General features: G+C 37.6%; 4 protein-coding genes and 2 non-coding genes across 6 annotated transcripts; 3 read left to right on the top strand and 3 right to left on the bottom strand.

Moving 5' to 3' along the window:
- The first annotated feature begins 534 nt into the window (after positions 1-534).
- On the top strand, positions 535-4,134 carry LOC130950664 (glyoxylate/hydroxypyruvate/pyruvate reductase 2KGR-like). The gene is made up of 2 exons (XM_057879221.1): positions 535-1,037; positions 3,431-4,134. The coding sequence occupies exons 1-2, from the start codon at positions 615-617 to the stop codon at positions 3,947-3,949; spliced, it is 942 nt and encodes a 313-aa protein (XP_057735204.1). The 5' UTR covers positions 535-614; the 3' UTR covers positions 3,950-4,134.
- LOC130953592 (small nucleolar RNA U30) lies at positions 2,931-3,018 on the top strand. Its single transcript, XR_009075762.1, has one exon. It is a non-coding gene; the product is annotated as a small nucleolar RNA U30 (small nucleolar RNA).
- Positions 3,159-3,251, top strand: LOC130953591 (small nucleolar RNA U30). The gene has a single exon (XR_009075761.1). It is a non-coding gene; the product is annotated as a small nucleolar RNA U30 (small nucleolar RNA).
- Positions 4,135-5,210: 1,076 nt separating the features above from the next.
- On the bottom strand, positions 5,211-6,351 carry LOC130948554 (uncharacterized). Its single transcript, XM_057877317.1, has one exon. The coding sequence runs from the start codon at positions 6,087-6,089 to the stop codon at positions 5,568-5,570; it is 522 nt and encodes a 173-aa protein (XP_057733300.1). The 5' UTR covers positions 6,090-6,351; the 3' UTR covers positions 5,211-5,567.
- Positions 6,352-7,198: 847 nt separating this feature from the next.
- LOC130948553 (ras-related protein Rab7) lies at positions 7,199-9,872 on the bottom strand. Its single transcript, XM_057877316.1, has 7 exons — positions 9,611-9,872; positions 9,078-9,104; positions 8,849-8,948; positions 8,239-8,385; positions 8,074-8,154; positions 7,813-7,958; positions 7,199-7,518 (listed from the first exon to the last, which is right to left on the bottom strand). Exons 1-7 carry the CDS (start codon positions 9,661-9,663, stop codon positions 7,449-7,451), a joined length of 624 nt encoding a protein of 207 aa, XP_057733299.1. The 5' UTR covers positions 9,664-9,872; the 3' UTR covers positions 7,199-7,448.
- A 7,044-nt stretch (positions 9,873-16,916) lies between these two features.
- LOC130948552 (proline-rich receptor-like protein kinase PERK15) lies at positions 16,917-21,764 on the bottom strand. The gene is made up of 8 exons (XM_057877315.1): positions 21,259-21,764; positions 20,130-20,657; positions 19,610-19,696; positions 19,430-19,500; positions 18,865-18,941; positions 18,541-18,688; positions 17,746-17,907; positions 16,917-17,627 (listed from the first exon to the last, which is right to left on the bottom strand). Exons 1-8 carry the CDS (start codon positions 21,635-21,637, stop codon positions 17,358-17,360), a joined length of 1,722 nt encoding a protein of 573 aa, XP_057733298.1. The 5' UTR covers positions 21,638-21,764; the 3' UTR covers positions 16,917-17,357.
- Between the last annotated feature and the right edge of the window lie 444 nt (positions 21,765-22,208).

Genomic DNA, 22,208 nt, shown 5'->3' with positions numbered 1-22,208 from the left:
TTTTAAACTACACAGTGCTATACAAATTACTGTAAATCAAACCTCAGGAACTTCGTTAGATTCAAATTCATAATCCACATCGCCTGGATTCAGCGCAGAATCTGAGCTTGAAGGATCCATTATCTTCAAAACGAGTTCGAACTTTGATTTCAGAAAACAACAAATCAACAGAGAAAACGAAGCTCGAGTTGCAGAGAGAGAAAAAGAGAACGTAAGCGAAGAACATACCAGTGAGAAAAGAAGAGGAAAAGATCGATGGAGAAGAACGAGCGAAAACGCGCGAGAAGAAGAACAAGCAAATCTCAAAATAACGAAAACGAAGAAGGAAACAAATATTTTAAATTTGGAAGTTAGATATACGCGGCATATTATATAGCGCGTGTAATCAACGTGGCTGGAGAAGCGAGTATTTTAAATTTATCATTTAATAAACTTGTAAAGCATACAAGCCCTAATGGCTTGTATGCAGAGCTTTTCCGTAATTTTATTGTTAGTGATGGTACGAATGGTACCTATTGTCTCTGCCACTATAACTTTATCTATCTCCATGGAGCTTCAGTGCCTCACAGTTCAGAACAACCATCGCCGCCCTGAAACCCTAACCCTAAGACAATATGGGATCAATCAGCATCCTTCTCGTCGGAAAAGTCCTTCCATATCTCGAACAAGAGCTCGACAAGCGCTACAACCTCTTCCGCGCTATCGATCCATCGCAGAGGGCCGCCGTGCTCCGCGACCATGCCTCCTCCATACGCGCCGTCGTAGCCAGCTCCAGCGGCGGACCCGATGCGGCGCTCATCGAGGCGCTGCCCAAGCTGGAGATTGTTTCGAGCTTCAGCGTCGGCGTGGATAGGATCGATCTCCAGAAGTGCAAGGAGAAAGGGGTTAGGGTTACGAACACTCCCGATGTTTTGACCGATGAGGTTGCGGATTTGACGATCGGGTTGATTCTTGCGGTACTGAGGCGGATCTGCGAGTGCGATCGATACGTGAGGAGCGGGAATTGGAAAAAAGGTGACTACAAGTTGACTACTAAGGTAAACGAAGAACACTCAACACTGTGCTTCATTTCCCTTTTTTTGCATTTACCATTGATGAAATGTGATTGTTCTTTTGCATTTAACTTGAAACTTGAGTAAAAACCACTAGGTTAATATTGAATCAGACAATTTAGCTCCGGTGAGTGAAATATGAAAAATCCAGTGAAATTGTCCATAAAAACGTGGATTGAGTTTTCTATTGAATTATTAGGTAGAGACTTAAGCTTATAGTGCTGTATTTTAAGATACACTAACTCCCCTGGTTCAGAGTTCAAACTTCAAACACCAGACTCTTGTTTTATTTTTTCCCCCGCTTGGCTTGTCTCTTCATCCTGGTTTGCGTCTTTAGTAACTGCTGTTTCAATTCATCAAGCTGCTTAGCCCTTTCAATCAGGATCTGATTTACCTCTTCCAGTGTTGATGGAAGCAAATCCCCCTTCTGCAAAGTAGGAGGCGTTATAATTTTAGACCTGAAATTCAGCCCACTTAATCACTTGGGTCATTGTTTAGGCTTCCCATAAGTGAAGCACCCCAATAAGCTTCCAAAAACTTGTTCGCCTCTTTGGTGTGGCATTCCATTTCCATTTGAGGATTGTAGGCTGTGCTGTGCTTCAAAGTAGTCTCAGCCAACCTAGACATCTTTGAAATGATAGATTTGGGGAACTCATGTAGTGATACTACATCCTTGGCACTAAAAGAGTGAGACATCATATTCCGCGAGCCTATCTCTACCTCTACGAGGAGGATATCAACCCCCATCGCATGCTTTCCGTTGAAGTCCATAGAGATATTAGTCCAACTTGAGACGGAATGGAGAGGGGATGCTAGAGGCCTCCAGGTGAAAGTGTTTTGATACTTGTTTCTTTTGACAAGTATCACAGCCCCAGGCATATTACTGAATTGTCCTCTTAATGCCTTCCCTAAACAACCCTCCAGAGATTTGTTTGTGGCTTTGTGCTACTAGTATTTCATACTTGGAAATAAAAGTATTTAACTAATGGAATAAGTTTAGTCTCACAAAAGGGTCTACAATTCTTCATTCTTTGAAACGGTTGCTGTTTGTTGTCCTACATGGTTTTCAGTTTCTTTCTCTTGGTATGTCTCAAAGTATTTGCATATGGCCGAAAGGCAAAAGACAAAAGTTCAAGTGAAGTTTAGCCTTGGAAAATTTGAGAATACTAACTAAGAATTTTATTTTATTTTTGTAAGCAAACGGGGTTAACTCCCAGAAAGAGAGAGCAAAAAAATTACACATCTCGGTGTAAGGTAGCCCCACTAAAATCATCCCCTAAAATTTATCTGAGCACTACAGGGGTGGGGTTGTCAACAAAGTGAAACCCTGGGTGCATAGTGATACTCTCCTTTGCCTTCCAATCTGCTTAATGAGAGACCCAATAAAGGAAGAAGCCCAATAAAGAATTTTGAGGGGTAGGGGTGAAAAACTTAATCCACATCATTAACTGTGAGCCCAAAAGCTTAGTCCAATTATAAAAGAATTCCTCTCGAGACAAAAAAAAAAAAACATGTTTACTCTGTCTGACCCAAAGAAAAAGAGAGCCATAAAACGAAAAAGGATAAAAAAACCCTAAATCTTCAAGCTGCAGCGCCGCCTAACACGAGCTATGCTTCGTGGCGGGGCTATTAAACGTGTAACTTTGAAGTGTTCTGTTATTATAAGTTTATAACTCCTTCATTAATGATTATCGTCATCTCTGTTTATCGTCATCTCTGTTAAAGAAACCAATTTGCTTCTCTCTCTCTCTCTCTCTCTCTCTCTCTCTCTCTCAAACACACACACACACACACACATATGTAGATGACAATATGTAAACATTTAAACGTTACTAGTTTGTTTGTTTTCCATTTTGAAGTGAAATAATGAATAGAAGGTGCTGTGATGATGATATGAAATAATCTCGTTAATCTGAGATTTCTTTTGCTATGAGGAGAACAATTCTATCCATTCATTCTTCTGAGCACCTTTTATTCTGTTATTCTTCATATACTGTTCTCTCCGTCTCCATTAATCTCATCATTCTCATGTATATGTAAACAGTTATATCTTACTTGTTTGTTATTTACTTACATTTTTGAATTGAAACTATAAATAGGAGAAGGTGCTGTGATGATGAGATAAAATAATCTCGTTAATCTGAGATTTCTTTTGCCATGAGGATAATTTTTCTCATCCATTCATTTTTTTGTCTGAGCACCTTAAACAGACTGCCTAACAATTTGTACTATTCATAGCGATCTTAGAGAACAAGACCCGAGCGATCTATCATCATCACATTATAATTTGTTTTATACGTGCACACATACTCTTTTGGGATCCCATTTACTTTTGCAATGGCAAATTTATATTTATTTGTATAATATTACACTTGCAGTTCTCTGGCAAAACCCTCGGCATTCTTGGGTTGGGAAGAATTGGCGCAGCAGTTGCCAAGAGAGCTGAAGGATTCGACTGTTCAATATGTTATTACTCCAGAAATGAAAAACCAGATTCGAAGTACAAGTACTATCCAAGTGTTGTTGAGTTAGCCTCCAACTGTGATGTACTGGTTGTTGCCTGCCCTCTTACGCCGGAAACCCATCACATAATCAACCGGGAGGTGATAAATGCTCTCGGTCCAAAGGGTGTTCTGATCAACATTGGGCGAGGCAAGCACGTTGATGAGCCGGAGCTTGTGTCTGCACTGCTTGAAGGTCGCCTAGGAGGAGCTGGGCTAGATGTGTTCGAGAAAGAGCCTCATGTCCCCGAAGAGCTGTTTGGGCTTGAAAATGTTGTTTTGCTGCCTCATGTTGGAAGCGCCACAGTTGAAACTCGGACTGCAATGGCTGACCTTGTCCTTGACAATCTGGAGGCTCACTTCCTCGGAAAGCCCCTCTTAACCCCATTGGTTTAATTTGATGCCATCTATTGAACTATCAAAATAACTTTGATGCGCCTTCATTTGGCTACAATAATTTTTTCAGACGTTAAACATTGATGATTGTGGGAGCATTGTTGAGCGTATTGCTTGTTACTTCGGGCTGTATGCTCGAGTTTGTTAAGATCGTAGCAATAGAATTCGGAATTCCACTTAGGACTCACTGGTATCTTTTTTATCTTTTATTTCCTGGCTTTTACATACCTTTTTTCTGGTCCAATTATGGGAAAATATTAAATGCTTTTGAATTCAATTTTAGTGTTTGAAACAAAAATAATTAAATTAGTTTAAATAGAATTCTATTTAATTTTATTGTTTTTTTTAAATCAATTTCAATTTAAATAGATCTAATTTAAAATTTCATTCTATTGGGATTTTATTTAAAATTTAAAATATCTTTATAATAAATTACTTCTTTTTTAACCTTCTCTTAAATGCTTTTAACCTTTTAACACAGACTGCTCTTTTCTTTCACTACTTTTGTTCCTTTTCTTTTCTTTTAATTCACTCAATATAATGTATATATATTTTTTGGAAAGTCTACCATCTAAAAAAAAAAGTATTAGATTTTATGTTTAACCACTATTTCTGAACAAGTGAAGTTGTGTCAATCATGACAATAATAAAAAATACACAATTACAATAATAAAAAATACACAATTTTATTTTATTTTAGTGATATTAATTAGTTGTTATAATTTATTGTTTAATAACTAGCTTTTTTTTTTTACTTGCTAGATCGATAGACCTCAATAGTTTATGTTTATTTTTTTGTTATTGGTTGTCATTATAATCAACCACGACAAACTATTTAATTTTTTAATTAATAACAATGTTTTCTAAATTTAATATTTTTAAATTAATACAATTTTTGTTTTTTTAAAAAGGATGAACATATTTTAGTTGAAAAGAAATTTAGTTAAAAAATATAAATTTTTAAATTATTTTATATGATTTAATAAATATGATGTATTAATAAAAGATAAAATTATCTACTATAAAATTTTAATTTATTTGATAAATATTTTAAACAATAAAAATTAATTTAATTTTATAATTTTATTAATTCATTTCAAATACTAAAATTCAATTCTATACCATTAAAAATACTTAAACAAGCTGTGAAAGTTGAAACACATCTAAACACCATTTTCGTAACACATTTAACAGGGTCTAAATTAGAGGCAACCATTTTCAGCTTAAACGTCTTATCTGGGGACTTATTTTCCCAGAAATTATTGGATACAAGTAAAATCTTGTGATCTTATCAAAGGTGTCACCATACATGTTGTTTCTAACATGAATTTGCAAATGTAGTTACAAATTGGGCGTTAATTCTGATATCAACAATCACTTTAATACAACTAGACTGAATTTATTGAAAATCAAAGGGATATTCGCTCTCAAACAAAGATCTCAAGGAAAGAAAAACAACCTCAAGATTTGAAGAAAGAAAGACATTGACGTTGCGGCTACAGTTTACAAAACACCAATTTCTTAGTAACGGAGAATTAAGAGAATCTGGCCATAATGAAAACAAAAAACCAGGGCTATCCAGAACAAAAACCGAAGGAAATTTCAACTTTTCAGCGTTTCATACATAGCCTTCAGTTAAAGTAGGTTTCTTCTCTTCTTCTTCACAGTTTTTCTTCTTATTCTTCTTTGCATCATCGTCAATTCCCAAACCTTGCAATTCATCAATGCAAGGTTCTTCTTCACCTTCCCCCAATTTATCTCCTTCTCCAACCACAATGTCGTCCACAACCTCCTCCACTTCGCAGCTGCTACCACCAGAGACTTTCACCTCATCGCCGCCTTCTTCGCATCCTTTCTCAACGGCACATGCTCCGGGCGGCTCGTTCTCCGGCTCGATCCCAATCACGGCATCGGAGGTTCCCTCGGCTGCGGCTGGCCACGGGTCGTTGACGCAATCTCCGGCAGTCTCGCCATCGTCATCGGAGAAAATCGCGGCGGCGGACTTCACGGCAGCGGCTGCTTTGAGGAATGCTTGGTGGATGGATTCAGGCGGAAGAGCACAATCTTCGAGGCCTGCATCTTCGAGGCGTGGGGGTAGGATCTGGTGCAGTAACCCGTGTTGTTCTTTGGTTGACTCCATTGGAAAATCAGGCTCCAATTCCGAATTAGATTTTTTGTGATTAATTTTGTGAAATGAAACCCTATTTGCTAAATCTCAGGGAGGAAGCGGTTGCTATATTAGGCTCCGGAATGTGGCGGTGAATGGCGATGCTGCTTCTGTGACCATCGAGAAACTTCCATGGGCTTCGTGAATTTGAGCTTTCTGCTGATTTTTTATTTGATTTTTTTTTTTTTGTGCATATCAGGTGGCCTACAATTCACCAGCATCTGCCCCTACTAAAAAAATGTGAGGAGTAAAATTTTTTTTATTAATATTAGTTAACACTTTAAGTTAATATTTTATTTTTATATTATTAAAATTTAAATTTTAAATTTTAATATAAAAATATTTGTATTGGTCAGATATTGAAAAAAAAAAAGGTTGTTGGTTAAATATGACTAAAAAAGACAATTGCTCCAAAGCTTATCTAAATTTAGAGGGTAAATGCATAGTGTAAAATGTTAATTGTGTTGTGTTGTGAATGTGAGCATGTGATTATTGCGATTGGTTATAAAACTAAAAGTCTCATAATGGAATCCATTAGGACACTTTGTAATCTTCGGAGGAAGGAATATCCTGCACAATTTGGAATCTTCCATTTGAATATCAAATGAGGGAACCTTGAAAATTGGAGGAGTGTAAGACAAAAAATAACATGTAGTGATGTATAATGCACAATATGATGATTACTTAGAAGATTAAACGTGCCATAGAATTATATTATTTTACTAATCATATCATAAAACCAACAAAGAACTAAATAGTGGTAGAGACACTATTGGAGGACAAACTTGAATATTATACCAATAAATAATTCATGTAAAACATTCTTTATTTTGTTTATAAGTTAATATATTTGCTCAGTTTTCTCTAATTATTCTTCAACCACCCTTCATCATTTTCTTATCTAATTACAGCCAAATTAACCTTGAATTGAGAAGTTCTCTATTCTGAGTTGTAAATTTGTAATGCAACTAGATACTCAATTTGAATTCGAAACCTCTTGTTAATACTTGAATTGAGAAGTTCTCTATTCTGAGTTGTTTGTAATGCAACTAGATACTCAATTTGAATTCGAAACCTCTTGTTAATAGCTCAGCCAACATTTTCCCAAGTTTGAATGAAAGAGAATGATTGTGCAAAACACTTACATCAAAATTAAAATATTTCACTTCAATATGATAACTCAACAATACACAAATAATATTCAGTATACATGACAGAGAATTTGTTCCTGGTTTTACATTGCTAATGTTGTTTTAGCTGACTAATAATGAATTTGTCAATGTCTTGTACTATGGCACCAAGCAAAGCTGATCCAGATTGAACATTCTACTCTTAACATTCACAGCCTGTGGATCTCTGCTGTCGACCACCACCACCAACATCGATCGAGTCAGGGAGGTACCTGATATAATCAACACAATACACCATACTTAAGTCTTGTGATGATTAAAGTAAGTTGTTTATCTTAAAGGGAAGTGGAATCATAAATCATTTCACCTTCAAATGTACAAGACCCTACAAATCATTAACTAGTAAATATTGAATTTGACAATGCGATATAGCTCTCTTGAATTTTAGGAGGGTTATAACCTTAATGACAAAGATTAGTTTCGAGAAAGCACGGGAGAAGTTCCCGAGGGTGGATATCCAGCCCAATAGGAAATGAAAACAGAAAAATGAATCAATGAACACTCACATTTCTTCTTCAGGTTCGTTCTTGAGTGCATTCTTGGCTATACACTGGAAAGCAGCTTCAACATTAAATCCTTCTTTTGCAGAGGTCTCAAAGTACGGAATGTTTCCCTTGGAAGCACACCATGCCTTTGCTTTCTTCTCAGAGATCTGAAACGAGAAAGACATCATAATAGAGGAACTTACAAATGGGAAGTTTTTGGGAAAATTGCACAGAACTTTTCATAGGAGGCAATAAGTGATAATAATGACAGGAGTAACTTACAACTCGGCTGTTTCCACCATCGACATCTATTTTGTTCCCCAAGACAACAAATGGGAAGTTTTCAGGATCAGATGGACTAGCCTGAAAATGAAATCATTTACTTGAGCTTCTCAATGTTCTTTAACAAAGGGAAGGGCACAACATCAGAGAATGATAAAAGGTCACCTGAATAAGAAACTCTTCTCGCCAGTGATTAAGGTTCTCAAAAGATTTCATGACATTTACATCATATACAAGGACACAACAGTCTGCACCCCGATAGAAAGCCACACCGAGACTCTGAAAGCGCTCTTGACCAGCAGTGTCCCAAATCTATAAGTAAAACGAGATCATCTCAATCTTAAATGATTATATTTATACCTTACCATATTCTTCGAACAAATAGAGGCAGAAATTGAACTTATATCCCGTAGAAAGTACCAGGCACTTGCCAAATTATTATCATAAACCATTCACAATTGTCATCATTTCTTATATCATAGAGATTAACCTCACCACAAGAAACAAAGAATTTCAAGAAAACAGAATATTTCATCTGCTTTCTATTATTTTCTTTAGAATGAGACTGTAAAGATCATCCATCAAAACTCTAATGAACAGAATGGTTAATAACAAGAACAGTTTAAAACATGCTCTAGCTATGTTCAGCAAGATATTACAGAGATATTACAAAATAAAGCGATGATCAGTGTGAAAACTAATTCGGATAATAAACAATCCGATAGTGAAATAGATCAATACAAGAATTGTTTTTCATCTGAAAGGGATTCTTCACCTGCAATGTGAACAACCTATCTTCAAACTGAACTTCCTTGGTTAGAAAATCCGCACCAATGGTAGCCTTATACTGATTACTAAACTTTCGATTCACATACCTACATGCAGAGATGAGAAACGAAAATCATGATCTTGATAATGCAAATCAAACAAACCAGCATTCATCAAGCCATTGCTAAATGTACTATAACAAAATTCTTATGAAAGAAAATGAGTTTCGAGCATACTGATTCATCAATGATGTTTTGCCAACCCTGCCAAAATGAAGGGGAAAAAACAAAACAAAAACCAAATAAATTATCATCAGCAAACAGAGATTGTATGAATAACACAACAAACAATTGCATCTGACTGATATAGTAACCTTTCAAGCATTTGCACGCAAAGACATAATATTAAACTAAGCCCTCTCAGAATATTGCAAAACTATTGAATCATAACAGATTTTTGCTTTCATGTAACACATGTTTTGTAAGAAAGTTCTATGTTTTCAAGAATCCAAGAAACTTTCATACAATTCAAGTCTCATTTCTTCCTCCTCCAATCTTCAGCATCTCATAAACTATATCTTTCATAGTTTTTGCTAACAAACCAAGAAGAAAAAAAATAAACTTTTTCTTAAAAATATACACTTCAAAGAAAAATGCACCACCCCTTTTCAGTTTTTCCTTTCTGGGTATGATATAAAATAAACCAAAATTTAATTAATTAAAAAAGAATTCAAATTTCATATATATACACAAAAAAAAACATGCATTACCCGCTATCGCCAAGGATTATGACCTTTAACAACATGCGCCGTCTTGATGCCATGGATCGAAATACAATCTGTGGAACTTTGTATTCAGCTGGAAAAAAAAATGAGAATTTGGAACACAGAGATTGAGATGTGTTTTGTGTTTGTGGAACAAGAGTTTTTGAAAGACAGGTGGAAGAGAGGAACAGGAATAGAAATTTCAATTTCAATTATAATTACAATTACAATTACTGAATGAAGATGAATAAATAAACTAAACAAAGGGTGACAGCTAAGATAAGAAATAAGAAGAATGCTGTGAGATTGTTTATCGACTCTCTTCTTTTACCAAAATGCCCAAACTTTCCTAATTTAACCTTTTTTATGATTTTTCTGATATCTCTTAACTCATCAGGTCAAAAGCTAATTTGTCATTTAACTGTAATCACATTTGTACTCTTTATTTATACTAATCACATGGCAAGATATGTTGTTCTTAAATCTTAATAATAAAGGAATTAATTAATTAAATGTTCATAGAAGGGCCAACAAAGCATCAAAGGGTGTGCCTTTTTTTTAAGATTGTGATGAAATAAGATCAAATGTTCCATTAGTAGTGATAGGATGCAGGATTGGCATACTAAGAATAGCTTTAATAAATGACTGTAAAACTATAACATAACACTATAAACTACATCATATAACATTAATGAAATCAACTATATAGACCAAGTGACATTATCATATTAAATATTCAACCCAAAGTTTAGTAGTTCAATTTTCTCTCTCTCCATTATGTGAATGACATCGAGTTAAGCCCCACTTTGGTCCCTGAGATTGACGAGTTGCACCGATTTAGTCCTCCAGATCCCAATTGCACCAAATTAGTCCCCCAGATTCGAAAAAATGCACCACGTTAGTCCTTTCCCTATTTTCCGTCACCGGAGGTCTGACGCCGTTAGTGAGTTGGCAAATTTTGCCACGCTGGACACGGTGGAAACGGCGTCGTTTGTATATTGGCGCTAAAATCCCCTTCGAGCGACGTCGTTTCTATGCGATGGAAAACAAAACGTTGGCCTCTCCCTCGTTGTTCTTCACTCTTCGTCTTCAACCCTTCCATGACTGACACAGAGAAAAAACGTCTCTCTTCCGTTACTCACTAAAATCAGGAACGAGTAAGCAATAGGATTCCGGAGACTGCTTGATCACAAGAAAACATTGAACAGTTGTCTGAGGAGGTACTTTGCTGCAACAAGGAGCTTCTGTTTCGTCACCGAGGTTAGTGAAGAATTTAAAAATTTATTTTTTCAAATTTTAGGGAATGCGTTGATGGTTGTTGATCATAGTTTATTGCTTTGTATGTTGTTTTTCCCTAAGGTTTGTAGTGGAATTTGGGGTAGGGTTTTATTTGGATGTTGTCTGCAACTGTTTTTTTGGGGTTTGTCTTCATGCTCTGTTCTGATGGTGGATAAATTTTTTTTATTTTGATATATGTTTCTATAATGTATGAATGTAGTTGATGAGAAAAGTATGTTAAAGGGATCATTGTGTGGAACTGTTGCTGAAAAGAAATTTTTGTTAATCATGCAGATGGATGTGCACTTAGATATAATGTTCCACCATGGGGAAAAGTTTCAGAAAGATGAAAAAGGGATGACCATATATTCTCCTGATAAGAAGGCATGCGTTAGGGACATTGATGTAGATACTTTAGATGTTTTTTGGGTGAGAAATTATTATAAGGAACTAGGATATGATAGGATAGGAGAATGTTGGTGGCATGTGCCAGGGAGGAGTTTAGAAATTGGGTTAAGAGCTCTGAATTGTGATGATGAGCTGAGAGAGATGTGTTTCATGGGTGAAAAGAATGAGGGGCTGATTGATGTTTACTTTGAGCATGCAGTTTCAACACCAGAAATTCTTGAGGAAAATGAGATTGTGGAGTATGTTGAGGGTGACCATGATGATTTGAGAGAGGTTAGTGATGAAGCTGACCATGAACCCCTACAAGATGAAACCCCAAACCCAGCTAATAAACCCACTACCCCTGCTGATGAGACTCCATTCACCAAGAACACTGAACCAATGCATAATACCTCACCACCCAAGACCACAGAACCAACAGATCCTGGTGCTAATAACCCAACAACCCAAAACAGTAATCCTACTACCACACCCAACTCTAATCCTAGCCAAGCTACTACTGCAGAGCCTGTTACCACTACTCCTCCAGTTCCCCCAAAACTGAAACCCAATTCAAATGTCAACCCAAACCTGAAAGCCAATACTACATCATCACATAAGGCCACTGCCAACCCGAAGAATGCCTCTAAGCCCAAGCCCAAGCCCAACAAGAATTCTGTGTCTAAGCCCAAACTAAAGCCAAAGTCCAAAATCAGAGCTAAAGCCTATTGCACAAGGTCTGCTTCACAAGTGAGGACTAGGAAGCAATATGAGAAGAAAAAAGAAGTGCTGAGGTTGTCTTCTTCTGAAGATGAACACACCACAGAGGACAGTTCATATGATCCTGGGAGAGATGATAGCTCAACTGATGATGATGTTGTTAAAAAATGTGAGACCAAGAGGAGAGAGCCTGGCTCGAAGCATGCACCTGCTGAGGGACTAGCAAAGTCTAAGAGGAAGTTTCTTAACGATGATGACGCATTGGTGGTGGATGATGAGGAGTGTGATGTGGAGTTGAGTTTCTTAGAAGTGCCTGTGACCGGAGATGAAAATCTGGACAACTCATATGATCCTGGAGCAGAGTCTGATGGTGCCAACTCTTGGCACTCTGAGGAAATGAAGACTCCTCCTCCTTCGGATGAAGAATTTTCTGAAGAAGAGCCAGATGATGTATTCCCAGTATTTAGAGATGGTATTCGATTCGGGGATTTAAAACTTGAGGTGGGGATGAAATTTAATACAAAGTGGGAGTTCAGAGAGGCAGTGAGAGAGTTTACAATTCAAGAAGGTAGGAGGATTCAGTTTATTAAGAACGATGCTGTGAGATGCAGGGCTGTTTGTAAAGCTGAGGATTGCAAGTGGGTGGTATATGCATCACGAGATCACGAGGAGACATGTTGGCAGATAAAAACCTTCAATGACGACCACACATGTGCTAGAGAGGCCTCCAACCGAGCTGCAAATAGGAACTGGTTGACTAGCAAGTTAGTGAAGAAGGTTAGGAAATATCCTAACTTCAGACAATGTGAGGCAGCTGTATACTTCAAGTCCAAGTGTGATCTTGTGCTGAATAGGAATTCAATTTCTAGAGCCTTGGCAGACGCTAGAGCTGTGGTGTATGGGGATGAGAAGGCCCAGTATGCAATGGTAAGGGACTATGGAGAAACCCTATTGAAGTGTAATCCGGGGTCAACAGTTAGAATAGGGACCATCCCCCAACCAGATGGAAATGTGATCTTTCAGAGGATGTATGTATGTCTTAGTGGGTGCAAGAATGGTTTTAAGGCCGGGTGCAGGCGACTGATTGGTTTAGATGGTGCGTTCCTTAAAACTCAAACTGGAGGCCAGATTCTATCCGCTGTGGGACAGGACGCAAATCATCACATCTATGTTATAGCATGGGCAATTGTGGATGTCGAGAACACGGAGAACTGGAGGTGGTTTCTGGAGCTACTCCATGAGGACCTTGGAGACTATAAAGAAAACAAATGGTGCTTCATGAGCGACATGCAGAAGGTAAATATAAATGGCTATTGTATGCCCTTTCCTAGTAGGTTGTAGTATTAGAATTGGTATAGCATATTGCTAGTTAAAGTAAGTACCTTGAACTGAATTGTATTGCTGTGAACTGAATGAAAAACTGTTTGTGTATAGTATGCTGTGAACTGAATTGTATGCTGTAAACTGAGTTGTATAGAGCTGTGAACTGAATGACTTTAATGTTGTATACTGTTTGAGTATGATGTGAACTATGCTGTTAGGGACTGTTATGTATCACGAGATTTGTAAGTAAGGGACTATTATGTATCACGAGAATTGTATCTGTTTCACATGCAGGGCTTGCTTTCTGCAGTCCAGGAGGTCATGCCTCATGTCCACCATAGGTTCTGCGTGTGGCACCTATGGAGAAATTTTAACAAGCAGTGGAAGGATTTAGAGTTAAGGGGTTTACTTTGGGAATGCGCACGATCAACAACTTATCAAGATTTCTCTGACAATATGAAGAAGATTAAGAAAATTAATGAAGATGCGTGGAGTTACCTGAACAAGTGGCCTATGGAGTCCTGGACAAAGTCAGCATTTAGTCATGCTCCTAAACTGGATAATATCTGCAATAACGCTTGCGAGGTCTTTAATGCAAGAATTAAGGAAGCAAGGGCCAAGCCAATCATCACGCTACTTGAGGAGGTCAGAATGTTTGTTTTGAGAACAATCGCTAAAAACAAAGTTAAGTTGGCTAAGCATGTAGGAAAGCTACCACCAGTGGTTCAAAGTAGGTTGGACAAGATCAGGAAGGAGTCTAAAAGTTGGATGCCAATCTGGACAGGGGATGATGAGTATGAGAAGTTTGAAGTTCATGGTCATCCAACTAACATGGTAGTGGATTTGGGCAAGCGACTCTACACATGTCAATTTTGGATGCTAACAGGTAATTACATACTTTAGTAACCAAGAGAACTTTGTTAAATACTTTAATGACACATTACTTTGTTAATTCCTTCAGGAATGCCCTGTGTGCATGCGTGTGCAGCCCTCGCAAGGGTGAATAAGAGGCCTGAAGATTTCTGCCATAAGTGGCTCACCATGGACGCATATAGAGACACCTATGCACATTACATAAATCCATTGCCTGGACAATCTCTTTGGGAAAAATCTGACCAGAATAGACCACAAGCTCCAAAGAAAAAGAAGAAGCCAGGACCAATAACAAAGAAAAGGAGAAAGGATGCAGATGAGGGTAATGAGGGAAGCAAGAAGTCTAAGGTAACTGGGACTCTAAAGAGACAACTAAAACCGTTTACATGCAAATACTGTCTACAAAAGGGGCACACAAAGAGGGGTTGTCCAAAAAAGAGAGCAGCTGATATTGCTCAAGCTCTTGCTGATGCAGCTGCAGCTGCTGCTAAGACAAAGCCCACTGAACAAGCACATACTGAAGCTCCTCCAGATGCACCTGCTCCGGCTCCTCCAGAAGCACCATCTCAAGCTGCTCCAGAAGCCCCTGCTCAGCCACCTGCACCAGTTGAGATCGACCTCTCCCAGCAAAACTACTCCGATGCACAACAGTCCCAACATAGTCAAGAGGTAGTTGCATTTAGTTTCACAACTCATACTCAAAATTGATGTTCACGTTAAATTGAATTTATGTCCTACTGAAACAGGATCCACCTGCGAGGCCATCCAAGTTGCAGACAAGAAGGAGGTCCTCCACACCACCATCAGCTCGATTACTGTGGATCCACTACAAGGAGCAAGCTCAGCCACATCTTCAAGACTGGCCAACTTCCTCAAATTTGTCCCAACACCTGGCTTCAAGCCACCAAGGAAGAAGAAATAAAGATGTACCTGATCCTGTTTTTGCCTATTTTGGATGAAACTTGGCTGCTTTTTGTAAATGATGCTTTTTGTTTTGTGGCCTGAATTTATGGCAGTAGACTTTTAGTATATTTGAATTGAATATGACAATGATGGCACTCTGTGTCCTTTGGCTAAGGTGTTTTTTGTCTTAAGAGTTGTCACTAATATGGCAGGATTATTGTTACTTTTGTTAAAACTTATTGATATGGAGATTGTTATTGTTACAATTTCTTCCAGCTTCAATTATGCTACTTCACATGCATTTTTTTGCAATTTCTTTCAGCAATTTCATTGAATGACAGAAAACAACTATGACATCTGAGAAGAAACATTTTAGTTTCTTCTAATACACTTCCACCCTGAATACAGAAACACAAACCCATCTTCAAGCTTTAACTACCAACATAAAACCCACAACAAAAACTACAAACAAAGCCAAACCTAAAATGTACATTTTTTGGGTTCTAACTTCAGCTTCTATCTTCCCAATTCTCCAAGCCAAATCCACCCTAACTTGGTCACCATCCACGGTAGACATTACCCTTCCTCTCAGGTCTTCTTCTCCAATGTCAGCTCAGACAAACAAACCACACCACCTCTTACCATTAACATTGTAGTTAGGGCACCCAAAGAATGGCTTGTTAGGGTTAGCCTCTGTTGTGGACCACCGAAGAACAGGGCGGCACCCACACCCACACCACTGCGGAACAACCGAGACTCTACTTCGACTGGAACTCCTACTGTTGGACCGCATGGAACTCTGGCTCCCACTTGCAATCATGCTGGTAAACTTGGAAGGGAGCAGGAGACGAAGAACCAGAGAGAAACGGGTAGAAGAAGAAGATGATGGGGTGACATGATGAACTTAGGTTTTAAAAGGGGGATAAGGACTAAATTGGAGCAATTCAAACTTTAGGCCACGTCATATAACTATTACTGTGTCCAGCGTGGCAAAATTTGCCAAGTCACTAACGGCGTCAGACCTTCGGTGACGGAAAATAGGGAAAGGACTAACGTGGTGCATTTTTTCGAATCTGAGGGACTAATTTGGTGCAATTGGGATCTGGAGGACTAAATCGGTGCAACTCGTCAATCTCAGGGACCAAAGTGGGGCTTAACTCGAATGACATCGTATATTCTATGGTTTATTCTTATACGTTCTTTATTACATAAAGAGTATTATATTCTTTGTCAATTAAACAAAACAAAATTTATTTTCTATTTATTATATTTTATATAAAAAAATTAAATTTAAAATTTAAAATTTAATATTTACAATTTACCGTTTAGAATTTATAGTTTAAAGTGCTTTATTTTTTACCTTTAGTAACAATTTAATTTTTAAAAATGGCTGTGCTCCTTACTTTTTCTCAAAGTATAATAATAATAATAATAATAATAATAATAATAATAATAATAATAATAATAAAATTAAAATGGTCTAATAATTAGTTTATTAGTCTGTTTAAGTAATTGTAAGAAGTTCAAATTCTATCTTATGCATATAGAAATTTATTGGTCAATAACAAATTCTTAAATAGAATCTGATTCGCAACAAATTAGTCCTTAACCTACTGTTGTAGTTGTAGGGATATCCTAAAAACCCAAAATAAATAAATAAATAATATTGATAACGATGACGATGATGCTGTTTAAACTTTAAATATTTAAATTTGCTTAACTGCGCTTATAGAGTTATTGAAAGCCACACAACCATTACTCCCAATACCAAAAAGCACGAAACGTTACATTCAAATATGGTTCTCCTTGCTGTCATGAATCAATAACTCTTCCTGTCATAAACTGGAGATATCATACAATATCATGCTATCTATATAATTACAGAAAGACCGTGAAATAATTGCCTTAATCAACAATCCTTAATACCCTCCAAGTCTAATATGATGCATAATCACAAAGTTAACCAAATAAATACAGAATCATCTCTACATATCCTTGGTTCTTTTGAATCACAATGTTAGCCTTCCCAGTAAGTAAACGTTAGTAGCATAAAAGTGTGAATCAAATTAAAGCTTACAAAATAATTCAGCATTCATACTTGAGAAACAAGTTAGACAGCAAAACCATTAAAGAAAAAGAATGAAGCAACATTGGCTGCTGCATATTATGAGCACAAGCAAGCCATTGCATACTTCTCTCTACCTGCAAAATCTACCAACACATATGTACCAACAATGCTCGTCGATGCGAGCGGGACATAATATCTGGATTAAATCCTTTCCGTCTCTTGTGTGTTTTGCAGGCCTGAACTGGTTGAAGCAGATGGATGTTGACCGTACTCGCTGCTTGGTCCACTGTACTCGCTAGTGCCATGCTCTTGGCTTTCAAGTGCCAGCTTCCTGAACTTCTTTAGGTCTTCATTGTATTGACCGGCGTCATAGTTTAAACTCTCAAAGGAACCAAAAACTCTGCTGTGCCCCGGTGTGCCCCCCTCGTATAGATCCTCTAGAGAAATATTTCCTTCTAGAGCTCGAACAACCTGCTTAACACAATTTTATCATTGTTATGCCAAACAATTAGAAGTCAGCTTCAAAATCATTTAAGAATAATAGATCACAAATTTCTTATAAACACATCTTTTGACTAGGTAAACTCACCTGGCTCATTCGAGGCCGGCGCCTGGCTGAATGGCGCACACACGTTGCGGCACATGCAGTCATTCGAGTCAGCTCTTCACGATCATAATTTGTCTGCAACCTTGGATCTAGAAGTCCACTAAAATTTCCAATTTCCAAAGCTTGGGAAAGTAAGGGCCTTGCCTATAATATACACAATAATTTAGTACATAGTTACAATTGGACAGTTCCTCTCATTCTTCACACAAGTTCAATACAACATTTGGTATTGGAAACCAGTTATCTAGGACCAAGTTAGAAAGCTAATATGAACTAGATAACCAATAGATAGGAACCAATCCGATTTTTTTATGCAAGATACTTTCAACTTCAAAATTGGACTCACGTGCAAGCATATGGTGCGTTTGGTTACATTTTAATTTTCTATTTTCATTATTAATGTTTTTGTTTTCAGGATTTTGTGAAGAAAAAAGAGAAAACATGACACCGAGAATGAAAACAGAATGAAAATACAAATCAAATGCACCCTAGTTTTCCAAGTTCCTAACCACCCTCAATTAATATGGTTTTTATCAAGATTGCCAATGTGACTGAGAAAAGGGGTAAAAAAGCATCCAAAATGAACAGATAAAAGGATGAGAGATGTATATAAAACACTGGAGACCCAAATATAGCAATCAACTTCACTCCTCTCACAAAGAGGATCGGACACAGGAAAGTTAGACACCTATCATAAATACTATGTTTTCAAGTCTAAAGCTATGCAAATTATAATACTAACATATAAACATCCATGCAGTACAGTACACTACACACCCATTCAACCATGCTGTCATCTGTGAAAGATTCAGTTTTATCAACAGGTTTTCGACCGGTAATCAACTCCAAAAGCACAACACCATAGGAGAAAACATCTGACTTCTCTGTGAGTTTCCCACTTGCAGCATATTCAGGAGCCAGGTATCTGTTGAATGAATTTGGAAATTCACTGAGATAATTCTAGAACAGCAAATATAAAATGTAAAAGTAAAATCAACCTAACTTACGTCCAAATTAAGAAATATAAATATATAATACATAAATTAAAAACCCTCCTAACCAGATTCAAGAGAAAAGAATACAAATGGTGATGAATCATACCCAAAGGTTCCCATCACTCGAGTAGAGACATGGGTATCTGTGTCTGTTGAAAATTTGGCTAGTCCAAAATCTGCAACCTGAAGGGACGATAAGGGAATATTATATTATTACATACACGATATGCTTGGATATGGAAGTGCCAAATGAGATGATGAACAAATTTGTAGTTCATTTAACTATTCAATTATTCATTATACTCCATTTTAAGTCCCTTCTACTTAGGGAAATTTTGAGGTCTAAGGAAGACGGAAGCTTCCATCTTTTCCTATTGCAGAAACCATTTTTAAGAGGGAGTGGGATATAGTTTCCAGTTAATCCGCCTGTTCCTCTTGTTCACCATTAAAACGAGAGGACCTTTTATCCATTGGCTTTATTTGCATCCTATATCATACGTAGCTTTATAAATCATAAATATGTTATGTTGTCATTAGAAGAACAAGTATAGCCTGCCTCAATGGCACAGGCACATGAACAAGAAAACAAGGTTTCTTTAATTTTAAAACATTAAGAATTTGAATTTCCATTTATATGTCAAGGAATGCAGTTCAAAGGTTATAAAGTTTACCTTTGCCTCAAAACTATCATCAATAAGGATGTTAGATGCTTTAATGTCCCGATGTATGATTTTAGGGTGACCTAAAAAGATATTAGAATGATAGAAGTAAATTTTGAAGTTAGTATCACGAATAAATAATTTTTGCCAGATTTTAAGCAGAAACTTATTTTCCAAGTAAGGTAAACTCACAATCCTCATGCAGGTATGCCAATCCCTTTGCAGCTCCAACTGCAATCTTCATCCTCGTTGACCAGTCCATAGTCGGTCTGTCCTTTGCTGGAATGATATTCGTATAATACCAAAAATTATTAATAGTGACGTGCGCGTAAGTTTATCACACTTTAAACAAGACAGTGTAGTCCTAAACCTCAATTACCAATCCAATCTATTTAAACTCAACTCCACAAAATTTTTTAACCACAATTCTGCATACGAAAACAATTTTATTACACACAGAAGCTATACTACTCAAAATATGCGTACACTTGAAGTTCATCACATTTATTAGAGAATGATTGGAGTAAATCCTATGTATAGGAAGAAAAGGGAAATTGCATACCATATAGGTGAAAATTAAATTTTGTCCTTCATTCTACATTATCTATGTATGCATCATGCATCATTCTTCATAAATCAAAAGTGCTAATATATGTGGGGGGAAGAGGAGATAAAGATTTAACTTTGGAGCAACGAATGGAAAATATCTTACCATGCAAATGAAACTCAAGTGTTTTATTTGGCACAAACTCATAAACAAGCATCCTTTGGCCACCTGAGACGCAATATCCAACTAGGGAAACAAGATGCCTGTGATGGACACGGCTAATGACCTCGACTTCAGCATGAAACTCACGCTCCCCCTGTTTACTCTCGGATTTCAGCTGCTTAACAGCAACAGTTTTTCCATTTGGAAGAACTCCTTTGTGGACATAGCCAAAACCACCTTGACCAAGAAGATTTGAGCCGGAGAACCCTTCTGTTGCCATTGCTAACTCATCATATGTAAAAGTACTCTGAGATAGAGGCAAGGACATGCCAGAAGACTGAGACATGTATGGCCGCTCAGACCCAATACCACTGCTGGTAGCTGAAGAATATGTGGGAAGACTACCAGCAGATGATGACTTTTGGTGATTTGCCACAACCCCAGGGGGTTTCGGAGGCAGCCCTCCTTTACCATCTGTAGAAGGAGAAGGAGTACTTTGCCATTGCTGAGGTAAGCCACTACCCTGGTCAACTGAAGTAAATTCGCATCAATAATTAGTTCTAGTGTGCTAATCAATAATCAATAATTCTATACAAACACAAAACCACATTTCAAGCAAACTTTTTCTTTTGATTCTAAACTGTGAAACACTAAACCTAAGTTACCCTACTATAAAGTTAAAGTTATCACAATACTACTCCCACCAGTTTCAAATAACTGTCCATTTAAACAAACCAGTACAATAAAAGTTCAATGTAGGTTTGATGTATCTGGATACAACCATAGTTTCTCAATCTAAGATTATATATTTCAATATTTGAGGAGCACAGATGTCAATCCACTTGAACTAACTATACATTTGGTCATTCAATGAAAATTTAGGTCATCCAAACCATAAAGTAGCAAAGAAAAGTAACAAGTAACCAATGCTGTATACGAGAAAATCATCAAACTTTCTGAATGCACCAGAACCAGCACAGTTGACTAGGATTTTTCAGATTATTTATCATAATCAACAAATCTAAGTTACTCTTCTCTGATGCACTAAGGAAAACGACAATTGAAATTGACACAAACTAGTGTATATTATTTTGACTAATATTTTTGGTTAAGAGGGGGAAAAAGGCCTCACCTTTTGGTTGAGGAAGAGCACCATAGTAGTTGCTCTTCTCAAAACCCTGATTCCTCTTCCTCTTCGCCCTCCTGTAGAAAAAGACGAAAATGCCCCCAATAATAAGCATCGCCGTCGAACCCAAAACCGCCCCTATTATGATTCCGGTCAATGTCCCCTTCGCCAACCCACCGGAATCCGCCGGAGTCAATGGCATAAACGGAGTAGAGTTCACCGAGGTAGGAGCGGTGGATACGAGCGCCGGCGACGGCGGGGAGGCGGTGACATTGGTCGTCGGGGTGGATGCAACCGGAGACGGCGGAGATGCGGCAGACGGAGAAGGAGGAGATGCGGCGGTGGAGTTAGTTCCCGGAGGAGTCTCCGGCGCCGGAGACGACATTTCCGACGAAGCTTCCGGCGAGAACAATAAGATGAAGTAAACCAAAAAAAAAAGGTTTTGAAAGTGTTCAAAAAGAAAAAGAAGAAACAGTAGGGATAAAAAGAAAGTGTGAGAAAGTGAAAGGAAGAAAAAAAGAGGGTAAGAAAGAGATTGGGAATTGGGATTTAGGAGAATGGAGGAAAAAGGAAACAAATTTAGTTCACGAAATTATGATAATCACATCACATGGGAATGGGGATTGGATTTGAGAGAGAGAGAGAGGCTTTGGAAGGTGGTGAATGATGATGGTGTTGGGTGGACCCTATTATGAATGTGATGTTTCGTTCTTACTACTACGTTGTTGTTACTGAGTCACTGACTCGGCGTTGAGTGAGTGAGTGACTCGGTCGCTGCAATTTAAGGACAGACAGTGGGAACACCGGAGCAATGTTCTGCGTACGGAAGATTCTTCTGCGGCTTCAACTGTTTCGAGGATTCAATCTTGTCTTCTAAGAAAAATAAAAATAGGTGGATTCTATGGTGTAGAAGGAGAGAATCTTCTACACCTATATATATGTGTTATTAATAGAAA

This window comes from Arachis stenosperma, chromosome 9 (assembly GCF_014773155.1).
Source record: "Arachis stenosperma cultivar V10309 chromosome 9, arast.V10309.gnm1.PFL2, whole genome shotgun sequence".
Taxonomy (NCBI): Eukaryota; Viridiplantae; Streptophyta; class Magnoliopsida; order Fabales; family Fabaceae; genus Arachis; species Arachis stenosperma.
The sequence above is the reverse complement of the archived record's forward strand: the minus strand, read 5'-3'. Positions and strand labels throughout refer to the sequence as shown.

What these genes read in the sequence shown, in the direction of transcription:
- LOC130948553 (XM_057877316.1), bottom strand. Translation starts at nt 9,663, where the DNA reads ATGGCATCAAGACGGCGCATGTTGTTAAAGGTCATAATCCTTGGCGAT. An exon ending in ATGGTGGAAACAGCCGAGTT is followed by an intron (nt 7,959 to 8,073) that starts GTAAGTTACTCC and finishes TTCTCGTTTCAG; the next exon opens with ATCTCTGAGAAGAAAGCAAA. An exon ending in AACGAACCTGAAGAAGAAAT is followed by an intron (nt 7,519 to 7,812) that starts GTGAGTGTTCAT and finishes TGATTATATCAG; the next exon opens with GTACCTCCCTGACTCGATCG.
- LOC130950664 (XM_057879221.1), top strand. Translation starts at nt 615, where the DNA reads ATGGGATCAATCAGCATCCTTCTCGTCGGAAAAGTCCTTCCATATCTC. An exon ending in ACTACAAGTTGACTACTAAG is followed by an intron (nt 1,038 to 3,430) that starts GTAAACGAAGAA and finishes TTACACTTGCAG; the next exon opens with TTCTCTGGCAAAACCCTCGG.
- LOC130948554 (XM_057877317.1), bottom strand. Translation starts at nt 6,089, where the DNA reads ATGGAGTCAACCAAAGAACAACACGGGTTACTGCACCAGATCCTACCC.
- LOC130948552 (XM_057877315.1), bottom strand. Translation starts at nt 21,637, where the DNA reads ATGTCGTCTCCGGCGCCGGAGACTCCTCCGGGAACTAACTCCACCGCC. An exon ending in ATGATAGTTTTGAGGCAAAG is followed by an intron (nt 18,942 to 19,429) that starts GTAAACTTTATA and finishes TCGTCCCTTCAG; the next exon opens with GTTGCAGATTTTGGACTAGC. An exon ending in CGAGTGATGGGAACCTTTGG is followed by an intron (nt 18,689 to 18,864) that starts GTATGATTCATC and finishes TTCATTCAACAG; the next exon opens with ATACCTGGCTCCTGAATATG.